The 27506-nt window shown below is 39.0% G+C and overlaps 2 protein-coding genes across 6 annotated transcripts in view; one reads left to right on the top strand and one right to left on the bottom strand.

The window, feature by feature from the left end:
* Positions 1-27506, bottom strand: part of LOC102904052 (cysteine-rich secretory protein 1-like) — a 107881-nt gene that overhangs the window by 80181 nt on the left and 194 nt on the right. For 2 of the 5 annotated variants that reach the window (XM_076557866.1, XM_076557863.1), the window contains exons 1-5: positions 26120-27438; positions 25139-25373; positions 23983-24134; positions 13854-14002; positions 13453-13591 (exon numbers count right to left, since the gene is read on the bottom strand). The gene's annotated coding sequence lies outside the window, so the exon portion shown is untranslated. Of the gene's footprint in view, positions 1-13452; positions 13592-13853; positions 14003-23982; positions 24135-25138; positions 25374-26119; positions 27439-27506 lie in introns of those variants that run through there. The other 3 variants (XM_076557860.1, XM_076557862.1, XM_076557861.1) reach the window with 3 other exon arrangements.
* On the top strand, positions 946-26582 carry LOC121824658 (hemoglobin subunit alpha-like). Its single transcript, XM_076557093.1, has 3 exons — positions 946-1093; positions 24069-24147; positions 26127-26582. Exons 1-3 carry the CDS (start codon positions 946-948, stop codon positions 26515-26517), a joined length of 618 nt encoding a protein of 205 aa, XP_076413208.1. The 3' UTR covers positions 26518-26582.

Raw genomic sequence — 27506 nt, 5'->3', positions numbered from 1 at the left:
TTTTAAGGCAACAACAAAAGAAACAAAACAAAGCAAACAATTCCACTGGAGCTGAGTGCTGGGATCACATGACAAGGAGCTGAGGGGAGATTGGGGATAGGGTAGGAAAGCAATGAATGGTGGTCCAACCAGTGCCACAGAACACATAGTACTAGATGTGAGAACCACCACACAGTCATAATTAACCATAAAAATACCTTAGCCAGTAAGTATTGGCTTAATATTTTACCCAGCAACAGCAGAATACATCCATCAGAAACACAGAACTGTCTCCAAAACAGAAAATCTTTTTGACAGAAAGCAAATTACAATGAATGAAACTATAAGTTAATAAGAGAAATTGTATAAAATATGTGAACACACAGAAATAAAGCAGTATCTTTTGAAATGATCAGTTGGTCACTGAAGACATCAAAATGACATTAAATATGTTATTTACAAGTAATGTAATTAATATTTAACTGTAAAGACAATTGAAATCATAAAATTTACAGGTAAATGGATGGAACTAGAAAATATTGTACCAGGTGAGAATAATGCAGACACAGAAAGACCAATGCCAAAATATTCTTGCTTATTTGTAGATACTAATTCTAATCTTTAGATTTAAGTATATAAATTGAAGTAACAGAAGAATCTAGAAAAGTAGAAAGGACCATGAGGACAAGAAGGGAGGAGGAGATCTAGAGAGAATAAGGGGATGGGATGATACAGGTGCAATGAAGAGGATAATGGGGAAAATGAGGAGACTTTAACAGGGAAGGGAATGAAGGGAAATGCAGGGTGAGAGGAGAGATAAATAACACAAGGATATGTACCTTGACATTTCTATCTTGATAATGAAATGCCACAATCAAGGCAACAGATATAAAAAGGGTTCATTCGGGTTCATAATTACAAAGGCACACAGCAAGAGTCCATGATGGCAGAGCAGAGGCAAGAGTCATGGAAGATGGAACTGAAGCAGGAAGCAGAGAAAGCTCACTGGGAATGATGAAAGTCTTTGAAGCCTCAAATCCTAAACCGAGGACCTTATTTCTTTCATCACTGCAACATCTCGTGGACCTACCCAGTGAACACCAGCAACTGGAAAGTAAGTGTTCAGATGCCAGTGCATGTGGAGGAAATTATCATTCAAACTCTCACATGGTGTAGACAAACAATAATGATAACATATGGACATATGCATGCATATATATACATATATATGTATATATAATGGAGTTACATTTCATAAGGTACTCTCACCAAAGGCCATGGGCTAATTACTGAAAATGCCAGTGTCAGTCATGGGAAACTTTTACTCAGGTTCTTGATTGGAAGAATACAGTTGTCTCCCAAAACAATATGGGCTATTGTGCTGGGGGATGGTCTGTATGTCAAGTTGCTCTGATTGGTCAATAAATAAAACCTGATTGGCCGTGGCTAGGCAGGAAGTATAGGTGGGACTAACAGAGAAGAGAAATAAAAGAATAGGAAGGCAGAAGGAGACTGCCTGGAGCCGCCGCCTCCAGGACAAGGAAGATGTAAAGTACCGGTAAGCCATGAGCCATGTGGCAAAGTATAGAGTTATAGAAATGGACTAATTTAAGATATAAGAACAGTTAGCAAGAAGCCTGCCATGGTAATAGAGTTTGTAAACAAAATAAGTCTCTGTGTTTGTTTGGTTGGGTCTGAGTGGCTGTGGGACTGGCAGGTGAGAGAGATTTGTCCTGACTGTGGGCCAGGCAGGAAAACTCAAGCTACAGGCTATTGTCATTGCATGGATGACTTTCAAATACTTAAAGGGACAAGTATTTCTGAAGACATTATGTTCTTTGTACACAGAACTCAAAAGAACTGATCTGGAACTAAACCTGGTAGCCTCTTCTCTGATGACTATCTCTTCAAGCATATGAAGGTGTTATGCAAGCTACCAAGTGGGGAAAACAAACCAACTGTCCTTCCCAGCTGGACAGCTCATAAACCACAATAAAAATTGGTTCATCAAGATATACCCAACAATCCAATAGTGACACTTTTATCTTGGGATCAACCAACAGCTGTCTAATTGGACATAAGGCACAAGAAATAAGAGGACATTCACATCTTATAGTGTAAGCTAGTCACCTTTTTATGAATCTAGAGTTGATAGACCCTAGAAGAATACCTAGAACTACCCTTTCCTAACATAATGCAATTATATTTTAAATATTTATCTTTATACTCACTTGTAAGTATAGCATCACCCATGGACAAAGAAGAATCTTACTGCAACAGATTAAGACTATTACAGAGATCCACAACAGTTTAGAATGCATAGAACTAACCATGAGGAACCTAACACCAATTGACACATGTTTAATATGGCCTCAGATTAAACATAAAGCTCAAAGGAAATCCCAGAAAGAGCGCAGAAAGACTGCAAGAGACAGAACACCAGAGCATCTCCTGCTTCCAGACATGAGAGAAGATCTGCAGCCACAAAATCTCAACAATATGATTGCCCAAATAAGCACAACATAAAGATACTACCAGCTGGCATGCTGACAAGGATTGGGGAATTTCCACAAGGTCCAACCTTGTGAAAAAGGATGAAGGGAATGAAAATGAAAAGCTACATGTGGTTAATGGTGGCTGAGAGAGAGTCAGTGTCCTCCAGAAAGGTTATTTACTTTTAAGTGGTCAGGCCTGGACACATGTCAATAGAACCAATGTTAAATGGACTCAATTGTATATTCACTGAAACAAAGACAGGGTATGAATTTAGGAAAAGGATGGGGACACCAGGGAAGTTGTGTATGAAGTTCTCAAAAATATTTTACAACAACAAAAGGAACAGTCCAATCCACTCACAGATTTTGGAAGGATTATCCAGAATAAAAAGCTTGCAAACCAACTTGAATGGTACATTTCAAAGAGTATACACTGTGATCCGCTTGGATTCATTCCAAAGAAGGACAAAAGTTTCAACATGTCAAAACTAAATGTCAATTTGACAGACTCTAGAGTCACCAGTTGATAAGCCTCTGGGCATGTCTGGGTAAAGCTATTTTAGCTATGTTCATTGATGAGGGAAAACACATTTTGACTATGGGCAAGACTGTTCCATGAGCATGGGATCCTGGACTACATGAAGTAGAGAAATCAAGCTGATCACATGCTCACCTTTGTATTTCCCTGTTTCATCTTAGTGGGTATGTTTTGTCCAGGATTTTGCAGGCTTTTTTTTTCAACTTAAGGAGTATGTTTCTAAAAGGATTTTTAAAAAAAATAGAGCTTGGTATATTAGATGTTTAAAACGTCAATCTTACCTGGTGAAATAAAACACCCAGAAGCACCCTTTTAGTTTTCTACATTGGAAAAACGTGTGACTGGAGTGAACTCTTTGCTACTGTGCATTTATAAAGAAGTTAATAAACACAAAGCAAATAGCCCAGGTACAAAGACTCACTAACAAAGACTGATGCCTAAGTAAAAGAACAAAAGCCATTTATTGTAATGGATGGAGTCTTCTCAACAAGTGATACTGGAATAACTGTGTGTACATGTGCATTACAAGATGAATTTAGACTTAGACATCATATCCTCCACAAAAGTTAATTCAAATCAAATCATAATTACCAACTGTAACAGTATAAAAGAGCTTTAATAAGGCATGAGAGGAAGCCAGAATGATCTTGCTTACTTGATTCAAACAGAAGGTATCATCTCACAAAAATGTAATTGATTGTCTGGTCTTCACCAAACTAAACCTCTTGTGTAAAACACTAGTTCAAAAGGATAGAAAAGGCACTCTACATTTCCGGAAACTATGTCTAATATATATTTTGATAAAATACTGCTATCCCAAACAGGCAATAACTCCAAACATAGTAAGGGAATGAAGACAGGGTAGATAGCTCAGTGGATAAGAGTGTTTGTCTCTGTCTAAGTCTGTCAACCTGAGTTTGGATCACCAGAACCCCCAGAAAGGCCAGACTGAAAAACAGGAGCATCCATGAGCCCAGTGTGACCCCCTGGGTGATGGAGGGGGACACAGGAAGCTCTAGAAATTAGCTGGTCCACTAGATTTGTAAAGACAACAGGAGGAGACTCTGTCTCAAACACAGTGGAAGTTCTAGAGCTGGCACCCAAAGGTTGTGCTCTGATTTCCATAAATATGCCATGGCACATAGAAATTTGCACCCAGACACAAGAACATGCAGAGAAGGGAGAGAGCGAGAGGGAGGGAGGGAGGGAGGGAGAGAGAGAGAGAGAGAGAGAGAGAGAGAGAGAGAGAGAGAGAGAGAGAGAGAGAGAGAGAGAGAAAGATCGATCCAAGGACAGAACAACATAATCCCTAAAAACAATATATAAACATCAGTTCTTATAATTACAGATAAGAATGGTGTTCACTCTTCATCAATGAAACTTCTCATTTCACAGAGTCCACTACAGAAAACCACAACCAATCAAATGAAGCTTTGAGGAACACAGTCCCATGCCTAAGGCTCAGAGAATATTTCTCAGAGAAAATGCCATAGGAAATTGAAAGTATAAAATGAAACAGTATACAGGTTTGGATAATAAATTCCAGGTACAGCCCCACTAAATGCCGTGACGGACATAGTGGAACAGGAAAGCTAATTCATTTACGATGGTATTGTGAAACATAAGGCCATTTGGAATTTAGTTTGGCAATCTCTAATGGAACTTATCAAGGAAGTCTTAACATATGATCCAGTAAGCATGCCTCTTGGAATACAAGCAAGAAATTTTCATATCATCTCTACAACAAAGCCTCTCTATAGTTATTAGTAATATCTTACCTAATAACTGACAAAACCTGGAAGTAGTTCGGATGTCTTTCAATGAGCAAATGGTTTAATGAACTGCTGCTAGTCTAAACAACAGAATCCTATTAAGTGCTAAAACAAATTGAGTGCTCAGGTTTGTTTTAAAAATATAGGAGAGTATTACGTGCATATTATTAAATGGAAGATTCCAGTCTGCAGAGCTGACATTCTGCATGCTATTCTGGATAGGGAAAACCTGTGGAAATTGTGACAAGAATGAGGGGAGTAGGGGCTATGGGGAAAGGAGAGAAAAAAAAAGGCACAACTTGTGAGGCCTTAAAGGCAATGAAAATACACACCATGATATTTGAATGGCGGACACAATTAAAACACAGGTCAAAAACATAGACAGAGAGCCAGGCAGATCTCTGTGAGTTCAAGGCCAGCCTGGTCTACAGAGCGAGATCCAGGACAGGCACTAAAACTACACAGAGAAACCTGTCTCAAAAAAAACAGTAGACAATATGACACAAGGAGTGAACTCTAATACACAAGATAAGGACTTTAGATGTCAACAGAGAATATAGGCTCACTGATTACATCAATTTTAGAATTTGGTGAAGAATATTGATGATAAATTGAGAGTATATATTGGTGGGTAAGAGCATATGGGAATGCTTATATTATGAATTTTTAATGCATCTCAAATTCTCTAATAATAAAACCTACTTAAATCACTATTTTAAGAAAAAAGACAGGTAATGGGTATGCAAAGGTTGTCTTATGATTTATGGATATGTGCTGTGAAACACTGCATTGTGCCCAGACACACACACACACACACACACACACACACACACACACACACACACACAATTTACACATACATACACACAAAGAGACCCTTTTAAAATTATTGTTCTGCAAAAATATTTGAAAAAAATACAATTAAACGCCAAATGAAAATATCTATAACTTAAATGTTTCTCAGAAAATATTAATGTCAAAAGTTTAAAAACCCTTTGAATTTTCACTTCAGATTAACAAGGAATTTTAAGGACAAGGTAGAAACTGTCCTAAAAACAACTGAAAGATAACTGGAATTTGTGAAACATAAACAGACAGAGAAGAAATAAATGTGAGCCTTCACTTGTCCTTTTGACTGCCTAGAGAAAAATTTTCCAGTTCACAGGGAAGAAAAGGCCACTTCAGTGGACATCCTGGGCTCTGAGGAGAGGACATGCCAATCAAAACATTTTATGCCCTGCCAGGGACGGCATATAAGATGCCTGACATACTGCTAGCAGAGACTGGAGAAAAGGGGACCAGAGATTGTGGACCATCAACCCTCCGTGTGTTCCCCTCTGGATCTTCTGCTTAGCATGCCTCTAGAGGGCCAAGGCAGAAATGCGTACGTGTCCCAAGGTCATGCTTTATGGCATGCACATGTCATGTCATCCTCCATATAAATACTTCTTGTAATACTAGTCTTTTTCTTCTATCTGATCTTCATGTTCTGTGTTCCTAGATCAATGGTGATTTCTGTGATGCAGGAAAGGAGTGGAGTAAATTTCACAGAAAATTATACAGAGATGATCACCCAGGCTGAGGTTAAGGCAGGTATGTAGTTCATGGAAAAGAACCTGAAGCCTGGAGAAGCTTTTTAGGCTTGGATAAACTGTACCAAATGTATGGTCAACTATAGCACATGGTATGATGTGTATCAACACAATGGACTTAAATTGGCCACATAAATAATTCAGTTTCTGAGGATATTCCAAGGACATTGTGTAAAACTTGAGACCCTAAGGGGTATTGGCTGAAGACAGTGGGTGGAGTAACATATAGATAGGATGACAAACTAAAGTGTGGGAACCTAGAATAGGAGGAAAATAGTGGCCTCCAATAAGAAAGGGAAATGGCAACTTTAATTCAGATACTTTTTATTCCTCCTGAAGGAGTGTGGAGATAATGTGACAATTGATGGAGTGATTGCTACAAGCTTTATTGGGTTCCTAGATTGAAAGGAGCTGCCAAGAAAGGTGAGCTTCCTTTCATAGAAGATCTATAAGCTTAGGTCTTCCTTGGAATTGTTGGATATAGAAGGACAGAAGTTGCTAACTTGCAGAGACAGATTTCTTGTCTGAGGTCATTAGAGCCCACCAGTCATGGGGCTTGGTGTTTGCAGAGGACTGAGGAGGAACTTAGGTGGCTGCAGGGGTCTTGAGGTTGGAGCAGGCTGTGTGAGAAGGAAAATATGGGAGCTATTGGGGAGCATACCCACAGAGATATCACCTTCTTGCTGCTTGGCAAACTGATTTCTATGCATAGGAAGGATACATTCAGACTTTGATGTCCAGAGTCAGAGGTCAGAAACATCATTTCCCTCTAAACATTTTGGTAATAGATTCTCTTTTCATTTATTGTGTATAAGCTATCTAACTAGAGAGAAAACATTTTTAAGTATCTCTCATAAAACAGGACTGTCTCACAGCTAACAATCACTAGAATAAATGAAAGTAAATCTACAACTCCTGATTTCAAGAACAAATTGTATTTCATTTGCTTCCTGCTTCAGGCTGATAATCTGGTAGCAAAATATTACAGATGTCACCTTAGTCTTAACCAGCAGTGAACTGTATTATGCCATACTGTCAGGCAAGATGTGCCCACCTGTGCACAAATAGTATGATTGCTATAGTGTAACTAGCTGCTCTCTAGTGGTATTTGAGGCCTACTCCATGAAAGGCAGTTCATGCCTGCTGCTGTAAGTTCAGTCAAATAACCATGCTTGAGGAAGTCTTAGATTCTCATTTGGGACTTACTATTGCTGTGTAAATAGGTTGACATGGTCCTAGAGCTTTCTAAATATGTAAGTTGATGCCATAGATAAATGTGTCAGCACATGCTCTTCCCATCAGAGAAGTTTATCTTTACAAAAAAACACCAGTGAATGAAAAGACCTATAGTTGTTAGTGTTGATGATAAGTAATGGATGAATGCACAGCCCTAAAGAAGGCATTTATGCCATGTCCTCCAAGACTCATGGAACATTGGGAAAAGAGCAGAAAAGCACTGTAAGAACCAGAAATCATGAGAAGGACTCAAAATGCTATCTTCTTGGCATGACACAGTCATTGTAATCTTGACTAAAGATACTTGAGGTCATTTTTGGTCGGCCTGTATCAGAATGGGTTGGACACGTGCCACTGATAAATCAAGAATGGCTCACAATACCACTGACCCGCCATGCTAAACTATTGCATGCTGATGTAGTCTGAGGTAGGAGTGGTCATTGTCTTCAGTAGAAGAACTATATATGAAGCCAACAGGCTCTAATGGGCAGTTCCAAACTGGCAGTCACACAGATGGCACTAGTTAACTTCAGTGTTTCATAAAACATAGAACATGAAGGACCTCAGGATTTGTCTACCCTGGAATGTTACAGGAAACAAAAACTAGTCTATTTTCTGAAAAATCAAATTTAAACTGTATTTATTATTATCAGTGAGTCAAAATTGAACTTTCTGAATACACTGTACACTGGGTAATTATTTATCCCTAGAGTTTGTGTTATATTGTAGGGTTGTGAGTGTCATCCTTAGCTACTGATGCTACATGTCTGTACCAGAATCAAGCTTTCACTACTTGCAGATGACATGATAGTATATATAAGTGACCCCAAAAATTTGATCAAGGAACTCATACAGCTAATAAACACTTTCAGCAATGTAGCAGGATACAAGATTAACTCAAAAAAATCAGTAGCCCTCCTATATACAAATGACAAATAGGCTGAGAAAGAAATCAGAGATGCATCACCCTTTACAATAGCCACAAATGATATAAAATACCTTGGGGTAACTCTAACTAAAAAAGCAAAGGAAATGTATGTTATGAACTTTAAGTCCCTGAAGAAAGAAATTGAAGAAGATGTCAGAAAATAGAAAGATCTCCTATGCTCATGGATAGGTAGGATTAACATAATAAAAATGGCAATCTGCCAGCCTGGGCTACCAAGTGAGTTCCAGGAAAGGCGCAAAGCTACACAGAGAAACCCTGTCTCGAAAAAACAAAAAAAAAAAAACCAAAAAAAAAAAAATGGCAATCTTACCAAAAGCAATCTATAGATTCAATGCAATCCCCATCAAAATACCAACACAATTCTTCACAGACCTGGAAAGAATAATACTCACAATACTCAACTTCTTATGGAAAAACAAAAAACCCAGAATAGCCAAAAGAATCCTGTACAATAAAACAACCTCTGGAGGCATCACAATCCCTGACTTCAAAGTCTACTATAGAACTTCAGTAATTAAAACAGCTTGGTACTGGTATAAAACCTGACGTGTGGACCAATGCAACTGAACTGAAGACCCTGACATTAATCTGCACACCTATGAATGTATGATTTTTGACAAAGAAGTCAAAACTATATAATGGAAAAAAGAAAGCATCTTCAACAAATGGTGCTGGCATAACTGGATGTCATGTAGAAGGCTGTGAATAGATCTTTATCTGTCACTGTGCACAAAACTTAAGTCCAAGTGGATCAAAGACTTCAACATAAGTCCAGTTATTCTGAACCTGATAGAAGAGAAAGTAGGAAGTAGTCTTGAACGCATTGGCACTGGAGATCACTTCCTAAATATAACACCAGTAGCACAGACACTGAGAGAAACAATTAATAAATGGGACCTCTTGAAACTGAGAAGCTTTTGTAGGGCAAAGGGCACAGTCAACAATACAAAATGACAACCTACAGAATAGGAAAAGATCTTCACCAACCCCACATCTGACAGAGGGCTGATATCCAGAACATATAAAGAAATCAAGAAATTAGACATCAAAATACCCAACAGTCCAATTAAAAAATGGGCTATAGAGCTAAACAGAGAACTCTCAACAGAAGAAGCTCAAATGGCTGAAAGACATTTAAGGAATTGCTCAACATCCTTAATCATCAGGGAAATGCAAATCAAAATAATTGAGATACCATCTTACACCTGTCAGAATGGCTAAGATCAAAAACACTGAAGACAGCCTATGTTGGATAGGATGTGGAGCAAGGGGAACACTCTTCCACTGTTGGTGGAAATGCAAACTTGTAAAGCCACTTTGGAAATCGATATGGTGCAGTCTTAGAAAGTTGGGAATCAACCTCCCTCAAGACCCAGCTATACCACTCTTGGGCATATACCTAAGGAATGCTCAATCATACCACAAGGACACATGCTCAACAATGCAGCATTATTTGTAATAGCCAGAAACTGAAAACAACCTAGTTGCCCTTCAACTGAAGAATATATAAATAAAAATGTGGTACATATACACAATGGAGTACTACTCAGCAGAGAAAAACAATGACATCATAAAGTTTGCAGGCAAATGGATGAAACTGGAAAATATCATCCTGAATGAGGTAACCCAGACTCAGAAAGACAAACATAGCATGGATACATGTAAAGCAAAGGATAACCAGACTGCAACTCACAACTTCAGGGGGGCTACCTAGTTAAGATGGCCCTAAGAAAGACACAGGGATCACCCAACGACAGAGAAATGGATCAGATCTACATGCGCAAACTGGGAGTGAGGGGGGTAATGGAGGGCAAGGGTCTGGGGAAAGACAGCTTAGGGGAGCAGGAGGTCCCACCTGGATCAGGAACAGAGTGGGAGAACAAGAAAGGAGATACCATGATAAATGAAGACCCCATGGGAATTAGAAGAAGCAGAGTGCTAGAGAGGTCCCCAGAAATCCAAAAAGATATCTCCACTATAGACTACTGGCAATGGTCGAGAGAATGCCTGAGCTGACCTACTCTGGTGACCGGATGGCTGAACACCCTAACTGTCATGATAGAACTCTTTTCCAGTGACTGATGAAAGCAGATGCAGAGATCCACAGCCAGGCCCCAGATGGAACTCCAGGAGTTTAATAAGCGAGAGAGGAGAGGGATTACATGAGCAAGAGACGTGGAGACCATGATTGGAAAAAGCACAGGGACAAGTAGCCAAACTAGTGGAAACACATGAACTATGAAACAATACTGAGGAGCCCCGATGGAACTGGACCGGGCCCTCTGGATAAGTGAGACAGTTGATTAGCTTGAATTATTTAGGAGGCCCCCAGGCAGTGGGACTGGGACCTGTCCTTAGTGCATGAGCTGGCTTTTTGGAACCAAGGGCCTATGGTTAGACACTTTGCTCAGACTTGGTGTAGGGAGGAGGGAACTGGACCTGCCTCAACTGAATCTACCAGGCTGGGCTGACTCCACATGGGAGACCTTGCCTTGGAAGAGATAGGAATGGAGGGTGGATTGAGGAGGGAGGCTGGGGGTGGGAGGAGGGAGGATAGGGAAATCCGTGGCTAATATGTAAAATTAAATTAATTATAAAATAAATTTTTTTTAAAAAAACATATTAGATCATATTTCTGAATGTTGTAGTTTTAACAACATAAAATATAATAAGATAAAATGAAAACCCACATATTAAAATTAGACAAGACAAGACAACAGAAAAATAAAAGAGCCCAAAGTGAAGGCACAAGAATCAGAAACTTACTCATCTACATATTCAGGAGTCTCAAAAAAGCACTCAACTGAAAGCTATGGTATGTATGCGGAGAAAGAGACAAGTGTAGGCACTGTGATTACTGTATCCATCTCTGAGTTCATATGAGCTTTGTTGAGGTATTTTAAAAGGCCTTGTGTCCTCCATGTTCTCTGTCCCCAGAGCTCATTCTCCCTCCTCTTCCATGCATTTTCCTGAGCTCTGAGGGGAGAGAGTTGACGGAGATATCTCATTTTAAGTGGTTTGTTGCAAGGTCTCACTTTCTGCATAATATCTGGCTATGGGTCTTTGTATTTTATTCCATCTTCTACTGGAGTAAGCCTATCTGATGGATCAATAATTCTTTCTTTCAACAAATATTTGTTGATAATGGTAATAGAATAGATGTAAGCAATATTCTACTAAATCCTCACAAATCTAAAAAAAAAAAAGAAAACATTAAACATGTAGTAACAAAATGTGAGAATCACTGAAAGGCAAGAGAGCATTGAGTAAATAGCAGAATAATCAAGACTAGATAAAACACAAACATTGGGTAGTACAGTTAAAATGAGAAAAGCACACTGTGACAAAAAGTGCCAGATAAAAGGCCTGGAGATGAGCGAGACTCTCCTCTCCTCATATCTTGCTTCAAAAAGGAGAAAAGAAAAATCTGCTGGAACAAAGATAGCTAAAGTAAAATAGCAGACAATTGACACACCAAGAAGATACTGGGAAATTATTCAGGGCTGCTGTCCAATGTCACTGTCTTAAATATTCTGATGAGGAAGACATAGAACCCAAGACAAACTTTGCAATCAAACCAGCCTGCTGGGAAGAGCAGCCAGTGCAGCACAACCATGTGTGGCCTCAAACTCTAAAGACCCTCCCTCTACCCAGTGAAAGAGAAACCCAGAGACCCACAGCCGCACAGGAGCCTGCACCAGGAGCTGACCTGACTGAAGGTCTCTGGAACAAGCAATTCAAGCTAAGACTGTGGAGGGTGAAAGCAAGTTCCAAGGTAAGATGACAGTATTTACAATGTTAGGATTACAGTGGCCAGTACACATCAGAGCCTTAGTCTGTGAAATATATGAGAACACTGAGAGACTGTCCAGCAATCTTGAAATATGAATCTGGTCAGGTGAGAAGTCATATACAGCAGCACATTACACTGATGATAAGAAAACTCAAATGAAATGAGTTTTCTCATCATCCCATAATGAAGAGTGAGGCTACATTCTGTCACACATTTAAGTTACAGATTACATGGGAGGGTTGAAGGGAGGAAAGTGAAGGGAATTCATACAAAAATGTAAATTGTATTAGATATTTGCTGATAATATCTCCCCAGTACCATTAAGCAGGAAAAATTGAAGCAAAATATATATTTAAAAGGTATTTTGAAAATTTTCAATGTACATACAGTATATAAAATGGGACACCATACCTTTAATTTATAATGTAAGCCAATTTTATGTGCTCCAAAGGGATGGTGAATGAATGCATCCCACACTAAAAGTTTTTAGCAGTATTCAAAGAATGTAGGACATGAGGATTCATTGAAAGGAGATATTTTGTGCAATGAACAATGTATTTAAAACTTAATGAAAATATGAAACAACCCATCTAACAAATTATGGATTGAGTGAGCTTTAATAGACTCAATAGGCAATTCATTAATTGTGTTTGTATGTTTTTAGTGAAAAAAATGAAAATTAATTCAAGTTGAAGAAAAATGGCATGATTGAAATTGCTCTTCACATTTTGTAACTTCTAAGGTGTTTGTACATTTATGTCTGCACCATGTCACCCTGATTCATAACCAGTGCAGATGACACCTATAAACAGGATGTAGCAAAAGAAGAGATGGTACACAGAAATAAAAAAAAAACTGGATCTGGTTTTTTTTTCCACATTTCCCTTTTGAGGACAGAGGAACAGACACATGCAGAAAGAAACTAGGAATGCCCAGCCTTTGCAAGTAGACATCCCAGATACCCGTAAACTTCTTTAGGTTATGTGTTAGATCTATGAAAGGCAAGGTAGGCACAATGAAACAACAGCAGCCACACATGGTAAGTCTTCGCTTGTTATATCCTTAATGAATTTGTCAGGTAGAGTTGCTTTGCCATACCTTCTATCAATGTCTTGTCTAGTTCTGTATCCCCCACACTGCTTAATTCAACCAGGAATTTTTCTTTGATTAGTTTCAGCCATGGCCTCTTCTCCAATGATGTCGTTTCTCATTACTCTGCTGATGTCATCAATGCTCACTGAAGGAAGGGTAAGTTTAAAATGATAATCATTTCTGATCTATCTGGCAACTATGTGAGATGGTACACTACTTGGTAGTTCAGAAATCCAGAGGGTCTGATAGGTGACAGCATTGTCATAGGGTCTAGGAGCAGTTAACAGGGCTATGGAGATGAGAGAATAAGATTGCAGACTCCGACACTGGCAACTATAGTACCCACCAGTGACATATGGGAACAGGACACTTAAAAAGGAAATGCACAACAAATGTAGGGTACTTACCAGACATCAAAGATGCACATTGAAGTGTTTAAGATACAGGTCAGTCAGTAGAGCATTAACAGCTTGTCATCAACTGCAGTGCTACCACTGTGAAATGGACAGAAGAATCCAAAAGCCAGCAAAGGACTTTGTCTCAAATATAGATGTATCTGAGGACAAACAACAAAAATTATCTATTAACTTCTATACGATGTGAAATCTGCCTCAATCACAAGAGATAAATAATCCCTCCTTCCCCTGCATCATACACTTGGTTCCTAATTGAGTTTGAGGATATACTGTTCATTCAAAACAAACTTTTTTTTGTTTTTGTTTTTTTCAAGACAGAATTTCTCCATGTAGTTTTGGTGCCTGTCCTGGATCTCACTCTGTAGACCAGGCTGGCCTCGAACTCACAGAGATCTGCCTGGCTCTGACTCCCAAGTGCTGGGATTAAAGGCATGTGCCACCACCGCCTGGCCCCAAAACAAACTCTTAAGATATATATTTTGTATATTATTCTCAATAATTTTTAAATTTTTGGACCTCCTAAAAACACATCTCTTCAGAAGAATTTTTCATATATAAAACAAGATAGCATATGAAGTAGAAAATTACTATTATCTTTTCTCCTAGGTAAATTCATTTTGAGTTTTGAAGTGAATTTGCTTTATACTTGATTTCAAGTTTAGTAGGAATTGTATGGGGATGAGAACTTTGGCTTAAATAAAATGCAGTGAATCACTGTTACAGATGTCTGGCAAGTGCATACTTTCTACCAGGAATTGGTAATTGTGTTTGTTCCAGCACTCACTAATGGTCCTTGTTCATGGGAACATAAAACAGGAGATAGACATAGACACAGAGTAGATAATTGCCATACTGTATGGTGAGGTCTGTGAGGACAGAACTCTGAGACTCTAAAAAAATCAATCTTAAGTCATGTTGTAATGACTAACTCAACTCAAAATATCAGAAATTATATAGTGACACTGTGCACTCTGATTGTTTACATATGTTTAAAGTATTGCTCTTGCCCATAGCTCACTACATCCTTGCTGAAAATCAACCTTAGATCTTGTTCCAACAATTCACATTTTTCTACACCTACACCTGATCCTCACATACATACATCTACAAGATAATTTGTGTCAATTTGAACCAGGGCTAGTAGCTCATCAGCTGCAATTCTGTCATTCACCTGAACAACCCAAGAAATAGTCATTTCTCTAGATCAGTTTACTATCCCTAAGTAGCCTGTAAAAATTTGTGTTAAGATGTGAAAGCTGGGAGTTAACCAAGCCGGGAAAATATGCTCCAAATCTGAGAAACAGTCCTGGTAGAGTACTTAGTGGGGCCCCTGCTCTTTCACTGAGCCACATCCTCTCCAAGGGCAGGTGACAAGGAGCCAGTGTTTCTTTCCTTTGTGCTCTAGGGTGAGTCATCACAGCCTCTTCCCATCTTACTGTATCTTGAACAAATACACATGGATAGGTCTCATGTTTCTTACTATAAATCTTGTTATAAAAATTTACTTCTACCAAAGGTTCTGACTCAGACTCAGAAAGAGCCCATTATATCAGCTGATCACAAGACAAATGTCAAAGCTGTCTTGGAAAAGAGTGACTGTCAAAGTGAAGGAAATATCATAGAGGCCTTGGAGAGGATGCTGTGTGACTCCATTCAAAATCAAACATAGACTGAAGACCTAGCCAATGAAAATAAGAGCACATTAGACCTGTGTACTGTTTTGATAGTCCTGAGAAAATCCTGTGAACAGAAGCAATAAGTGGACCCAGTAAACTTCACGAGCATGGTCCATAGGGCTCTAGAGAATACAGTTAGGCACCAACAAGAAAATTTCACATGCAAAAATCTCTATATTTTAGAAACTATATTGGACTTACTGAAAGGTGTGTTTATTTCCCAATAATGTTAACCTGGAGCCTCCTGGTGTCCTTCCTGCTGTGCCTTTTAGTGGGCTCTCTTTCAAGTCATATGTCCTCTTTAGTTAGCCACCCAAATACAAAGAGAGTGAAAACCGTATTAAACACAATAAACTCCTCTCCTCTTAAAAGGGCCAGAAGCAGGAAAGAGTGTTCTGGACCAGGAATGGAAGGAGCAGGCAGCTAGTAATTAGTCACTACAGAACTAATGGTCTAACCTTCCTTTATTCAAATGCACACATTGTTTCATTGCTTAAATGCACGCATTGCTTCATTGCAAGATCCCTAGTCAAATCATCATGGGTAACAGCCAGTGAAGCACAACCATGTGTGGCCTCAAACTCTAAAGACCCTCCCTCTGCCCAGTGAAAGAGAGACCCAGAGACCCACAGCAGCACAAGAGCCTGCAACAGAAGCTGACCTGAACTGAAGGTCTATGGAACAAGTAATTCAAGCTAAGACTGTGGAGGATGAAAGCAAGCTCCATGGTAAAAGTAACGTATTTACAATGTTAGGATTACAGTGGCCAGTGACACATTAGAGCCTCAGTCTGTGAAATATACAGGAGAATTGAGGGACTGTCCAGCAATCTTGAAAAATGAAACTGGTCTAATGAGAAGTAATATAGAGCAACATACCAAGCAGATGACAATAAAACTCAATTCAAATGAATTTCCTATGTACTCCTGATTGAGAAGAGTGGGGCCATATTTTGCCTAACATTTAGACCCTAAAGCAATTTCATAGGGAACAGGAGCATTACTTATAATTCATTCTTTGCTGATCCACCAAGAACAAGAATAAGGCTATCATTTGGAAGGTATGGGCACTGAGTGTAAGAAGACCCAGAGTGAACTGGAATGTTTTCTAGATCCTGAGGAGTTATTGGTGTCTATGAGGGAAGACCAACAAAAAAGACATTACAGATCTCTGTAGTGACATTTGAGTCAAATTTTAGTCATGAATCAGAATGAAAAAACAGGGAGTGAATTTCAAACAGAACACTATGGAGTGCATGGGAGGGATTGAGGAATCGAAGGGGAAGGGTAAATGGTATTTAAAATATATATAATTGGGGCTGAAGAGATGGCTCAGAAATTAAGAGCAAAGGCTCTGCTCTTCCAGAGGTCCTGAGTTCAATTCCCAGCAACCACATGGTAGCTCACAGCCGGTGATAATGAGAAATGTTGCCTTCTTCTGACATGCAGGCAGAACACTGTATACATGAGAAATAGATGAATCGAAAAAAAGAAAAAATAAACTACATCTTTGCTGATAATGGCTCTCCATTGTCATTCAGCCAAATAACAATTTGAAGCCAAGTATATACTTAAAAAGTAAGATTTTGAAGATTTAAAACGTATGCACAGTATATAAAATGAGACATCACACTTTAATTTAGAGGAAGGCGAGTTCATCCTACACCAAGTGGTCTTTAGAATCATCTAAAGGATTTAGGACTTGGTGACACATACAGAAGGGACATTCTGTGCAATTAGTGGAGTGGCTTAAAAACTTAATGAAAATATGCAACAATTCATCTAACAAATGATGAACTGATTAAACTTAAATATACTAAATATACAATTCATTAATTGTTCCTATATTTTTCTTATTGAAGAAAAATAAAAATTGATTTAAGTATAAGAAACAATAGAATAACATGCAATCCCCATTCACAAAATGCCACTTCTAAGGTGTCTGTGTATTTATGTCTGCAAAATAACAATGCTGATGCCCTGAATTATATCCAGTATAGACAAAAGCTATAAACATGGAATAGCAAAATAAGAAAGAAAAATTGAACTGGATCTGTTTTTTCTGCAATTCCTTCACCTTGAAATAACAGAAAATACATAACGACACTGTCTGTTTACATGTGCTTAAAGCATTGCTTTTACCCATAGGCCACCAATTTTTGTGGAGAAACAATTTTAGACCTTGTTTAGACAATTCACAAGCATTGTACTACCATAGCATTTGATCCCCACATAGACACATCTCCAAGATAATGTGTGAATTTGAACCAGTGCTAATAGCTCATCAGTTGCATTTCTACCACTAACCTGAACAAATGGAGAAACACTCACTTCACTAAATCACTCTCCCCAAATAGAGGAGGGTGTGTGTGTGTGTGTGTGTGTGTGTGTGTGTGTACGTGTACGTGTACGCGTGCGTGTGCATGTGTGTTCATATCTGAAAGCTGGGTGTTGAGCAGCCATGGAGAATGTGCTCCAAATCTGTGAAACAGTCATAGTAGATTATTGAGTGGGATGCCTGCTCCTACACTAAGCCAAATCCTCTCTAACTGCAGATGACAAGGAGACAGTGTTTCCTTTGTGTTCTATGATGAGTTATGAGCTCATGGCCTTTTTCCCTCTTACTGTATCTTGCACCAAAACAAACAGATAGGTCTTATGTTTCTTACTATAAACTATGTTATAAAAAATTGTCTCTACCTCAGGTCCTGACACAAACTCAGAATGAATTCATCATATCTACTGATCACAAGACAAATGTCAAGACTGGCTTGTACAAGGTTGACTGCCCATGTGAACTAAATATCAAAGATACCTTGGAGAGTAATCTTTGTGCACACCATCAATACAGAACAGCATTTGAAGACCTGACCAATGCTAACCTACACAAGTTAGATCGGTCTACACTCTTGAATTCCCTGAGAAAATGTTGTGATTACATGAACCAAAGGAACTCAATTAACTTCAATAACAAAGGCCATAAGCTCCACAGGAACAGAGACCAACAAGAAAATTTGTTATTCTACCCTTTGGAAGAATGCATAAACTTAGCAATAACTATGCTTCTTCTCCGTTAAAGTTAACCACGGGCATCCTAGTGTCCTTCCTGCTGTACCTCTTATTAGGATCTCTTTTATGTCATACATCCTCTTTAGTGAACTGCCCAAATACAAGGAGAGTGGAGTCTATAAAGACACACAAAAACTTCCTCTCTTCTCCTTCCAGTAAGATGATAAAAATGGCCAGAGCCAGCAAAGAAAGTCTTCTGAACTAGGTGTGGAAGGAGCAGGCAGCTAGTAATTAGCATTATTTCAGAACTAATCGCCTAATTCTCCTTTATTTAAATGCACACACTGTTTCATTTCAAGACTCCCAGTCGACTCATCATGAGTAACTCACACTTCCTCACTGTTGTCTGATCAAAAATGAATGGAGGAGGTGGGAATGGGGGGTGGGCTGGGGAGAGGGGGAGGGGGGCGAGAGGGGGAGAACAGGGGAATCTGTGGCTATTATGTGGAACTGAATGGTGTTGTAAAATAAAAATAAAAAAACCTAATTATAAACGGAAAAAAATGAATGGAAACCTGTTGTGCTTCAAACTAAAAACTTTTATGGTTATAAAATATTTACTATCATGATGTTTTCTCTTTAACTTCTGTTTCGATAACTGCATACAAGCATATGGTAAATTCTGATCACACTCAGATCTCAGACTGTTACCTCCCTCCATCTCCCATGAACTATAAACTCACTTCCTATTCTCCTGCTTTATGTATAACACATGCATAATACTGTTATAACACTTTCCTGCTTCATGTCTCATGTTTTGGAGCTCACTGGGTTTAACCTGGACTACCACACATATGTATGAAGTGATCCCTGGGACAAAGACAAATCACCAGGTACTAAGCCACTGAAGATAATGACTTCCCTACTCCAGCAGCAATAACTGCCAATGCCTCTCTGGACAAGACCTAGGTCCTCTGAGACCCTATCCCATCTATGACTGAATATTGATCAGCTCAGTCTTGTCCAGGAACTGTTCCTGCAATCCAATGTCCCTTCCTCCATGTGGAAAAGAAAAATAAGTCTGAGTTGGATGTTCATATTCATCCAAGTCAGTTAGGTTCTTACAAACCTCAGATAAGGGGCTAGTAAAGTGTTTAAGACAGGCCTTTGTAAACAGAACAGACTTCACACTTACACTTCAAATGACTGCTCCTGCTGCACCACCAACTTCTCCTGAAAGCCTGGTAAGATTATATTCCTCCTAAATCTTACTGTGTGTACCTAGTAGAGCACTTGAAAAAAAGCTTTGAAAGTATAGGGGTCTTCATAAAAAGTGGATCTCCTTGATACTCACATAGCATAAAGCCCTCAAAGCAGATGAAGGATGCATATCCTGGTATTGCTTCCCAAGGAGGTTTTGATGGTGGATCCTGGACATTTGGATTTGTCATGATCTGTATCTTGTGCCCAATTCTTAGACAGTAATTTGCCATGATGTATACTTTCTAGTTTGCTTGAGATTTCTCAACTTAGCAGGGCAGGGTATCAAATACCATGATTTAATATGCAGTAGAAGACAGTGAAATCTGCTTTTAATTCTGTTTATTTAACTTTACAGATAATGGTTTGAAACATCTGGCTTTTTAGATCCTTAAGCTTTACCAGGTTTTCCAACACTTTATTCTAATCTATTCTTCCAATGCTTTTTGTACTGGCTTGTTTATACTTCCATTCAGTTGCATGAGTTCATCATTTGTCCTCTACAGTACAGCAAGTGTTTTAAACAAAGACCTGAAGTCCATGTAGGAGATAGTATAGAAAGCTTCATTAATAAATGTTTTGTAAAGTTTACTTGGGCTATAATTCCAAGGACTTCAGAGACTGTGGTACTGTGGGTCTAACTATAAGCTAAAAATGTAAGTCATCCTCAAATTGTGGGATTTTCTTCAAAATACTACTAAAGTGACTGGGCATTGCAAAAACACTGAAACTTATGAAAAATAAAGAAATCTGAGAAACAGTTGTAGGCAACTAGAGACTAAGTTACGACAATTGAATGTAACAAGGCATTTTTTAATCAGATTGTGGAAGAAAAAAGAGGATGTGGGAGAATTGATAAAATACATAGGAAATGTAAAATTGTGTGAGTTCAAGTATTGGAGCATTAGTCTTAACAAACACAACAAGCTAAGTAAAATCATATAACTGAATAAGCAAACAGTGAATGAAGAGTATCTGGAATTTTGATGGAATGTCTTGCCAAATTACCTTAAAATCTAGGAAAACTCTAAAATGATCATGATTTTTTGAAATGGACGATAGGAAGAATATATTTCTTAGTTCAATGAGAATAATTCCTTTATTTTCTGCAAAATATTTTTTAATTATGTCCCAGAATTTCTCCATAAGCTCCAAATATCTCAATTGAATTGTTTTATTTTGTTTTCTTTTCCTGTGGACCATTCATATTACAACAATGAACTGTCAAATATAAATTGTGTGTCTATGCAGTATCAGGATTCTCTAATAATGGCAAGGATAAATAATTCCTCCCTTCAACAAACATTTGTTGATAAAGATGGTAGAATAGAGTCAACCAATATCCTACTAAATCCTCACAAATCTGAAAAAGAAAACAATGTAATCACACATGTGAGAATCATTGAAAGACAAGGTAATGGTGCATTAAATAGCAGTATAGGAAAGACTATAAACAAACACAAACACTGAATAATACATTTATAATGGGAAAAGCAAACTGGGACCCAACAAGCTAAATAAAAAGGATAAAGATGAGGGAGATTCTTCTCTCCCCATATCTTGCTTTAAAAGGAGTAAAGGAAAATCCCCTGGAGCAAAGACTACAAAAGTAAAATAGTGGATCACTGACCCACCTAACAGATGCTGGGAAATTACCTAGGGCCACTGTCCCATGTCACTCTCTCACATATTCTGATGAGCAAGAAGCAGAACCCAAGAGAAACTCTGCAATCTCACCAGCCAGCCTGCTGGGAAGAGCAGCCAGTGCAGCACAACCATGTGTGGCCTCAAACTCTAAAGACCTGCCCTCTACCCAGTGAAAGAGAGACCCAGAGACCCACAGGAGCCTACACCAGGAGCTGACCTGACTGAAAGTCTATGGAACAAGCCATTCAAGCTAAGATTGTGGAGGGTGAAAGCAAGTTTCATAATAAAAGGGCAGTATTTACAATGTTAAGATTAAGAGTATAGTGTCCAATGACACGTCAGAGCCTCAGTCTGTGAAATACCCAGCAATCTTGAGAAATGAAACTTGTCAGGTGAGACATAATAGAGCAACACACCTAGTACATGACAATAAAACTCGATTCAAATGAATTTCCTTATGATTGAGAAGAGTGGGGCCACAGTTTGTCTAACATTTGTCTAACATAGACCCTAAAGTAAATGTCATAGGGAACAGGAACACTATTCATAACTCATTCTTTACTGATCCACCAGAAACTGGAATAAAAGCTGTCACTCTGGAAGGTATGGGCACAGAGTGTGTAAAGATCCAGAGTGAACTGGATTTTTTTCTTCAGATTCTGAGCAATTATTGGTTTCTATGAGGGAAGAATAACAAAAACTACTTTACAGACTAAGAAATACTAGATAAATACACAAGCATTGGGTATTCATTTATAATGGGGAAAGCAAAGTGGTACCTCAAGTCTAGACACAAAGGGTAGAGAAGAGTGTGAAACTCCTCTCCCCTTATCTTGTTTTTTAAAACGAGCTAAGAAAGATCCTCTGGAGCAAAGACAGCCAATGTAATGGGAAATTACTCAGGGCTGCTGTCCAAGGTCACTCTCTTAAATATTTAATGAGAAAGAAGCAAAAACCAAGAGAAATCTGCAATTAAATTGATTTGCTGGGATCAGCAGCCAATTCAGCATGGCCACATCAGAAAACAAATCTCTAAAGACCTGCCCTCTACCCAATAAAAGAGGAGACCTAGACAACCACAGAAGCACAGGAGCCTGCAACAGGAGCTGACCTGACTGAAAGCCTTTGGAACAAGCAATCTGATCCAAGACTGTGGCCCAGGAAAAGAAGTTCCCTGGTAAGATGACATTATTTACCCGGTTAAGATTGTGGCGTTAGTGATACATCAGAGCTTCCATCTTTGAAACAGACAGGGAAATGGAGGGACTGTCCAGCTGGGCAGTTGAGGAGTCATACAGAGCAACACACCATGCTCATGACTAGAAAGGTCAATTCAAATGAACTTCCTCATCTGCCCATGATTAAGAAGAGTGAGGCCACATTTTGCCTAAACTCTGGGCCCTAAAGTAAGTGTCCTAGGGAGCAGAAGCATTCCTTGCAATTGACTCCTACTGGTCTACCAGGAAGAAGAATCAAGGCTGTCATTCTGGAAGGTCTGGACACTGAGTGTGTGAAGATCCAGGGTAACCTGGAATGTTTTCTAGATCCTGGGCAGTTGTTGGTGTCTATGAGGGAAGATCAAGGAAAAAGACATAACAGATTTCTGTGGGGGCATTTTGACTAAAATTTTAGTCATGAATTGCAATGAAATGCAGGCAATGAGTTTGAAAGAGTGCATTAAGGAGTATATGGGAGGGCTTGAACAGAAGAAGGGGAAGGAGAAATGGTATAAAAATGTAAAGTGTACTAGATCTTTGACGATAATGGATCTTCCTTGTGATTGAGCAAATTACATACTTTAAAAAAAAGAAAAGATTTTGAGGACTTTGAAAGTACACAAAGTATACAAAGTGAGACACCACACCTTTAATTTACCATGTAAGCCATTTGTATGAGTTCCAGAAGGAAGGTGAGCGCATCCCACACTAATGGTCTTTTCACAGCACGTTCAGGATGTACAATTTTGTGACTCATTGAGAAGGGACGTTTTGTACAATGAGTGCAGTGTGTTTAAAACTTAATGAAAATATGAAACAGCCCACCTAACAAAACATGGATTAAGTGAGATTAAATGGAATAGATATACAATTATTATTGGTGTTCATATTTTCAAATTGAAGGAAAATAGTGGAAATTGATATGAATATAAGTCAAAACTGGCATAACTTTCAATGGTTCTTCACAGATGACACTTCTGAGATGTTTGTATGTTTATAGCTGCATAATCACAACCCTGGTATTTTGATTTGTGTCCAATATACACAGGAAATTGCAAAACTTGCTGTGGTACAAAGTGAAAAGAAAATTGAAACTGGATCTGTTTTCTACATTTCCTTTTAAGAACAGAGGAATAGATCTGTGCAGAAAGAAAGAATTCTCTAGCCTTTGCAAGTTCACAACAGGGACATCAGTCAAGTCCTTTAGTTTATGTATTGTGCCTAGTAGAGGCAAGGTGAGCACAATGAAACTACAGGACCCCACATGACAATTCTTCCCTTATATTGTTATGAATTTGTCAGCCATACATACTTGCTTTGGCAATATTTCGGTCAGTGTGTTGGTTAGTTCTGTGTCCCACCCACTGCTTAATTAACCGGAACTTTTTTGTTGATGAGTTTCAGTCATGGCTTCTTTCCCAGCGATGCTGTTTCTCACAACTCTGTTGCTGTCATCTATTCTCACTAAGGGAGAGAGGTAAGTTTAAAATGCACAATTATCTCAGATCTACCAAACAACTTTATGAAATGGTACACTGCTTGGAGAGTATAGGAATCCAGAGGATCTGTTGAGTGCTGCATTCTCATTGGGGTCTTGAAGCACTTAAAAGTCTTTCTAGATAAGAGAATAAGGATGCACTCTCTAACACTGGCAGGTAAAGTACTCATCAGTACCATATGGGAACTGGACACTTGAAAAGTGAAATGCACTACAAATGCATGGTCCTTATCAGACATCAAAGATGCACAGCAAGAGGCTTGAGATGCCTGTCAGTCAGTAAAGCATTAAAACTTGAGTTTAGACAGAAAGCTTGTTTTCAATGGCAATACTCCCACAGGCAGAAGAATCCAGCAGCCAAAAAAAGGACCTTGTCTCAAATAAAGTTGAATCTGCGTACCAACAGCCAAAATTATCCTTTAAACTCTATAGCATGTGAAGTTTCCTGCAATCTCAAGAGATATGTATAACCCCTCCTTCCTCTGTGTCATATAGATGGTTGCTAACCATTTGATTACATATGGTTCAATCAAAATGAAGTCTGGAAAGTTGCTATAGTTTATACATAATTGTGAAAAATGTTTTAAATTTCTGCCCTCCTAATAAAAACTCCACTGATACTCATTGGAAAACACATCTCTTCAGAAGAATTTTATACAAATAAAAGCATAGCATAAGAGGTAGAAAATTACTATTTTTCTCTAAGAAAACTCATTTTGAGTTTTGATATAAACTTGTTTTGTACTTGATTTTGAGTTTTAAAAAATGCAGTGATTCAGTATTACAGATGCCTAGCAAGTGCTTTCTTTCTACCAGGAATTGGTAAGTGTGTTTAGTCTATTGGTTTAAGCACTCACTAATGGCTCATGTTCATGGAAATGTAAAACAGGAGATAGACATAGATATTGGTAGAAGTATTAAGGCAACCCTACATAGTTAAAAGGGAGGTTTATTTTGTGGGGTAACTTACAAGTAAAGGGGTCGGTTACAGGGTCCGGGAAAGTTGTAGAGCAGTCCAGCAGTGTTCCCTGGAGAATTCTGCTCAGTCTGCCTCCAGCGTCCAGGATCCAGGAACCAAGAGAACCAGCACTTCTGGATCTCGGGTCTTAAGGGCTCCTCTCTCGACCCTGCCTCATAGGCATGACAGTTACCAGAAGCCTCAGTGGGAGTTAGTACTTTCAGGTCAAAGCTGGAACAGCTACCCACTGCACATAGACATAGAGTAGACAATTACCATACTATATGGTAAGGTCTGTGAAGAAAAGAACTCTAATACGCTAAAAGAAAATCATTCTTTGGTTATGGAGGAGTGAATAAACCTTGAAATACTAGAGAAAATATATAATGACGCTATGTTCACATATGCTTAAAATATTTCTCTTACCCATAAGACCCCACACTGTTGTGGAAAATCATCCTTAGACCTTGGTCAGATAATTCACAAGCATTGTTCTACACCTACACTTGATTCTCACATATACACATCTAAGCGATAATGTGCCAATTTGAACCAGTGCTAATAGCTCATCAGTTGCATTTCTACCACTAACTTGAACAAACTTGAGAAACAGTCCCTTCAGTCAATCAATGATCAATTTACTGTCCCCAAATTGTCTGGGAGTTTTTTGGGGTGTTTTGTTTTGTGTGTGTGTGTGTGTGTGTGTGTGTGTGTGTGTGTGTGTTACTATCTGAAAGCTGTATGTTAAGCAGCCCAGGAGAATGTGCTCCAAACCTGTGAAATAATCCTGATGGAGTACAGTGGGACTATGGCTCATGCGCTGAGCCAAACTCTCTGTAACTACAGATGACAAGGAGCCTGTGCTCCATTTGTGGCCTAGGATAAGTCGCAAGCTCAATCCCTCTTCCCATTTCATTACATTTTGCACAAATATAAATAGATAAGTCTTATGTTTCTTACTGTAAACCTTGTTATAAAAAAAATTATCTCTACCTCAAACTCTGACTCAGACACAGAAAGAATCCACCACATCTGCTGGTTACAAAGCAAACATCAAGGCTGTTTTGGACAAGATTGACTGCCAAGGTGAAGAAAATATTGTAGAAGCCTTGGAGAAGATGCTCTGTGCCTCCCATCAAGTTGATACATCATTTGGAGACCTGGCCAATGCTGATCAAAACATGTTAAACCTGTCTACAGTCTTGACTTCCCTGAGAACATGTTGTGCTCACAAGCAACAAGTGGAGCCAGCAAACATCAGTAGCATGGCCCACAGGCCTGAAGGGCCTGGATCTGGGGACCAACAAGACGATTCCACACAGAAATACGTCATCATGCTGGACAGATTCTTGGACTTAGTGAGCAAAGTCTTGGTTTCCCATGGAATTTAACTAGGAGCCCCCTGGTGTCCTACCTGTGCCTCTTATTAGGCTCTCTTTCTAGTCCTGTAAGAAAGAATAAGGATAATAGAGACTCTAAATAAATACAATAAAATTAGTAAACCAATCTCTCTTCCTTCCAGTAAGATGCTAAAAATGGTCAGAGGCAGCCGAGAACGTGTTCTTAACCTGCTATGGAAGAAGCAGGCAGCTAGTAATTAGCATCACTTCACAACTAATGGCCCAACCTTGTTCTTTCTTTAAAGGAACATGTTATTTCATGGCAGGATTCCCAGTAAAATCATCATGGGCCACTCACTTTTCCTCACAGTTGTCTAATCATAAGTGAGTGGAAACGTTTTATGCTTCAGACTTTGAACTTTTGTGCTTATAAATTATTAACTATCATGATTTTTCCCTTTAAGTTCCTTTTTGATAAGTTCATACAAGTATCTGATAGATTTTAATGACAATCAATCTCAGAATCTCTTATTTCCCTCCAACTCCCATGAATTATAAACTCTTTTCCCAATAACTCACTCTCCTGCTTCATGTCTTTTTGTTCGGTTGGTAGTGAACCACTGGGTTTGATCTGAGGTACACATATGGTCATGTGTATAGTGATCCCCGGGGCAAAGACAAATCACCAATGGCTAAATCTCTGAAGATAATGACTCCCCCTGTTCCAGAAGCCACCAACTGCCAATACCTTCCTAGAAAGGGCCTAGGGCCTATGAGACCGTCCCCCATCTATGACTGAATGTTGACAAGCCCAGTCTTGTTCAGGCCCTGTTCCTGCAATCCTATGTCCCTTTCTCCATGTGGAAAAGAAAAATCGGCACGCGAGCGTACACGCAGGCCCCTCCTCCCCTAAACCACGAGAACCCCCTGGGGCTCCAAGCACGCTCCATGATGACTGCTCTTGCCCCGCGTGATCCCTCCTGGGAAGCACTGGCTGCGGTAGGCCAGGAACACAGACACTCGGGTTCCTCCGAAGACGG

This window comes from Peromyscus maniculatus, chromosome 21, assembly GCF_049852395.1.
Source record: "Peromyscus maniculatus bairdii isolate BWxNUB_F1_BW_parent chromosome 21, HU_Pman_BW_mat_3.1, whole genome shotgun sequence".
NCBI lineage: Eukaryota > Metazoa > Chordata > Mammalia > Rodentia > Cricetidae > Peromyscus > Peromyscus maniculatus.
The sequence above is the reverse complement of the archived record's forward strand: the minus strand, read 5'-3'. Positions and strand labels throughout refer to the sequence as shown.

Bases quoted from the DNA above. Each gene is read 5' to 3' on its own strand.
- LOC121824658 (XM_076557093.1), top strand. From the start codon at position 946: ATGGAAGATGGAACTGAAGCAGGAAGCAGAGAAAGCTCACTGGGAATG. The intron at 1,094-24,068 runs GTAAGTGTTCAG...TTTGTTGATGAG, and splicing joins TGAACACCAGCAACTGGAAA to TTTCAGTCATGGCTTCTTTC. The intron at 24,148-26,126 runs GTAAGTTTAAAA...TCTACCTCAAAC, and splicing joins ATTCTCACTAAGGGAGAGAG to TCTGACTCAGACACAGAAAG.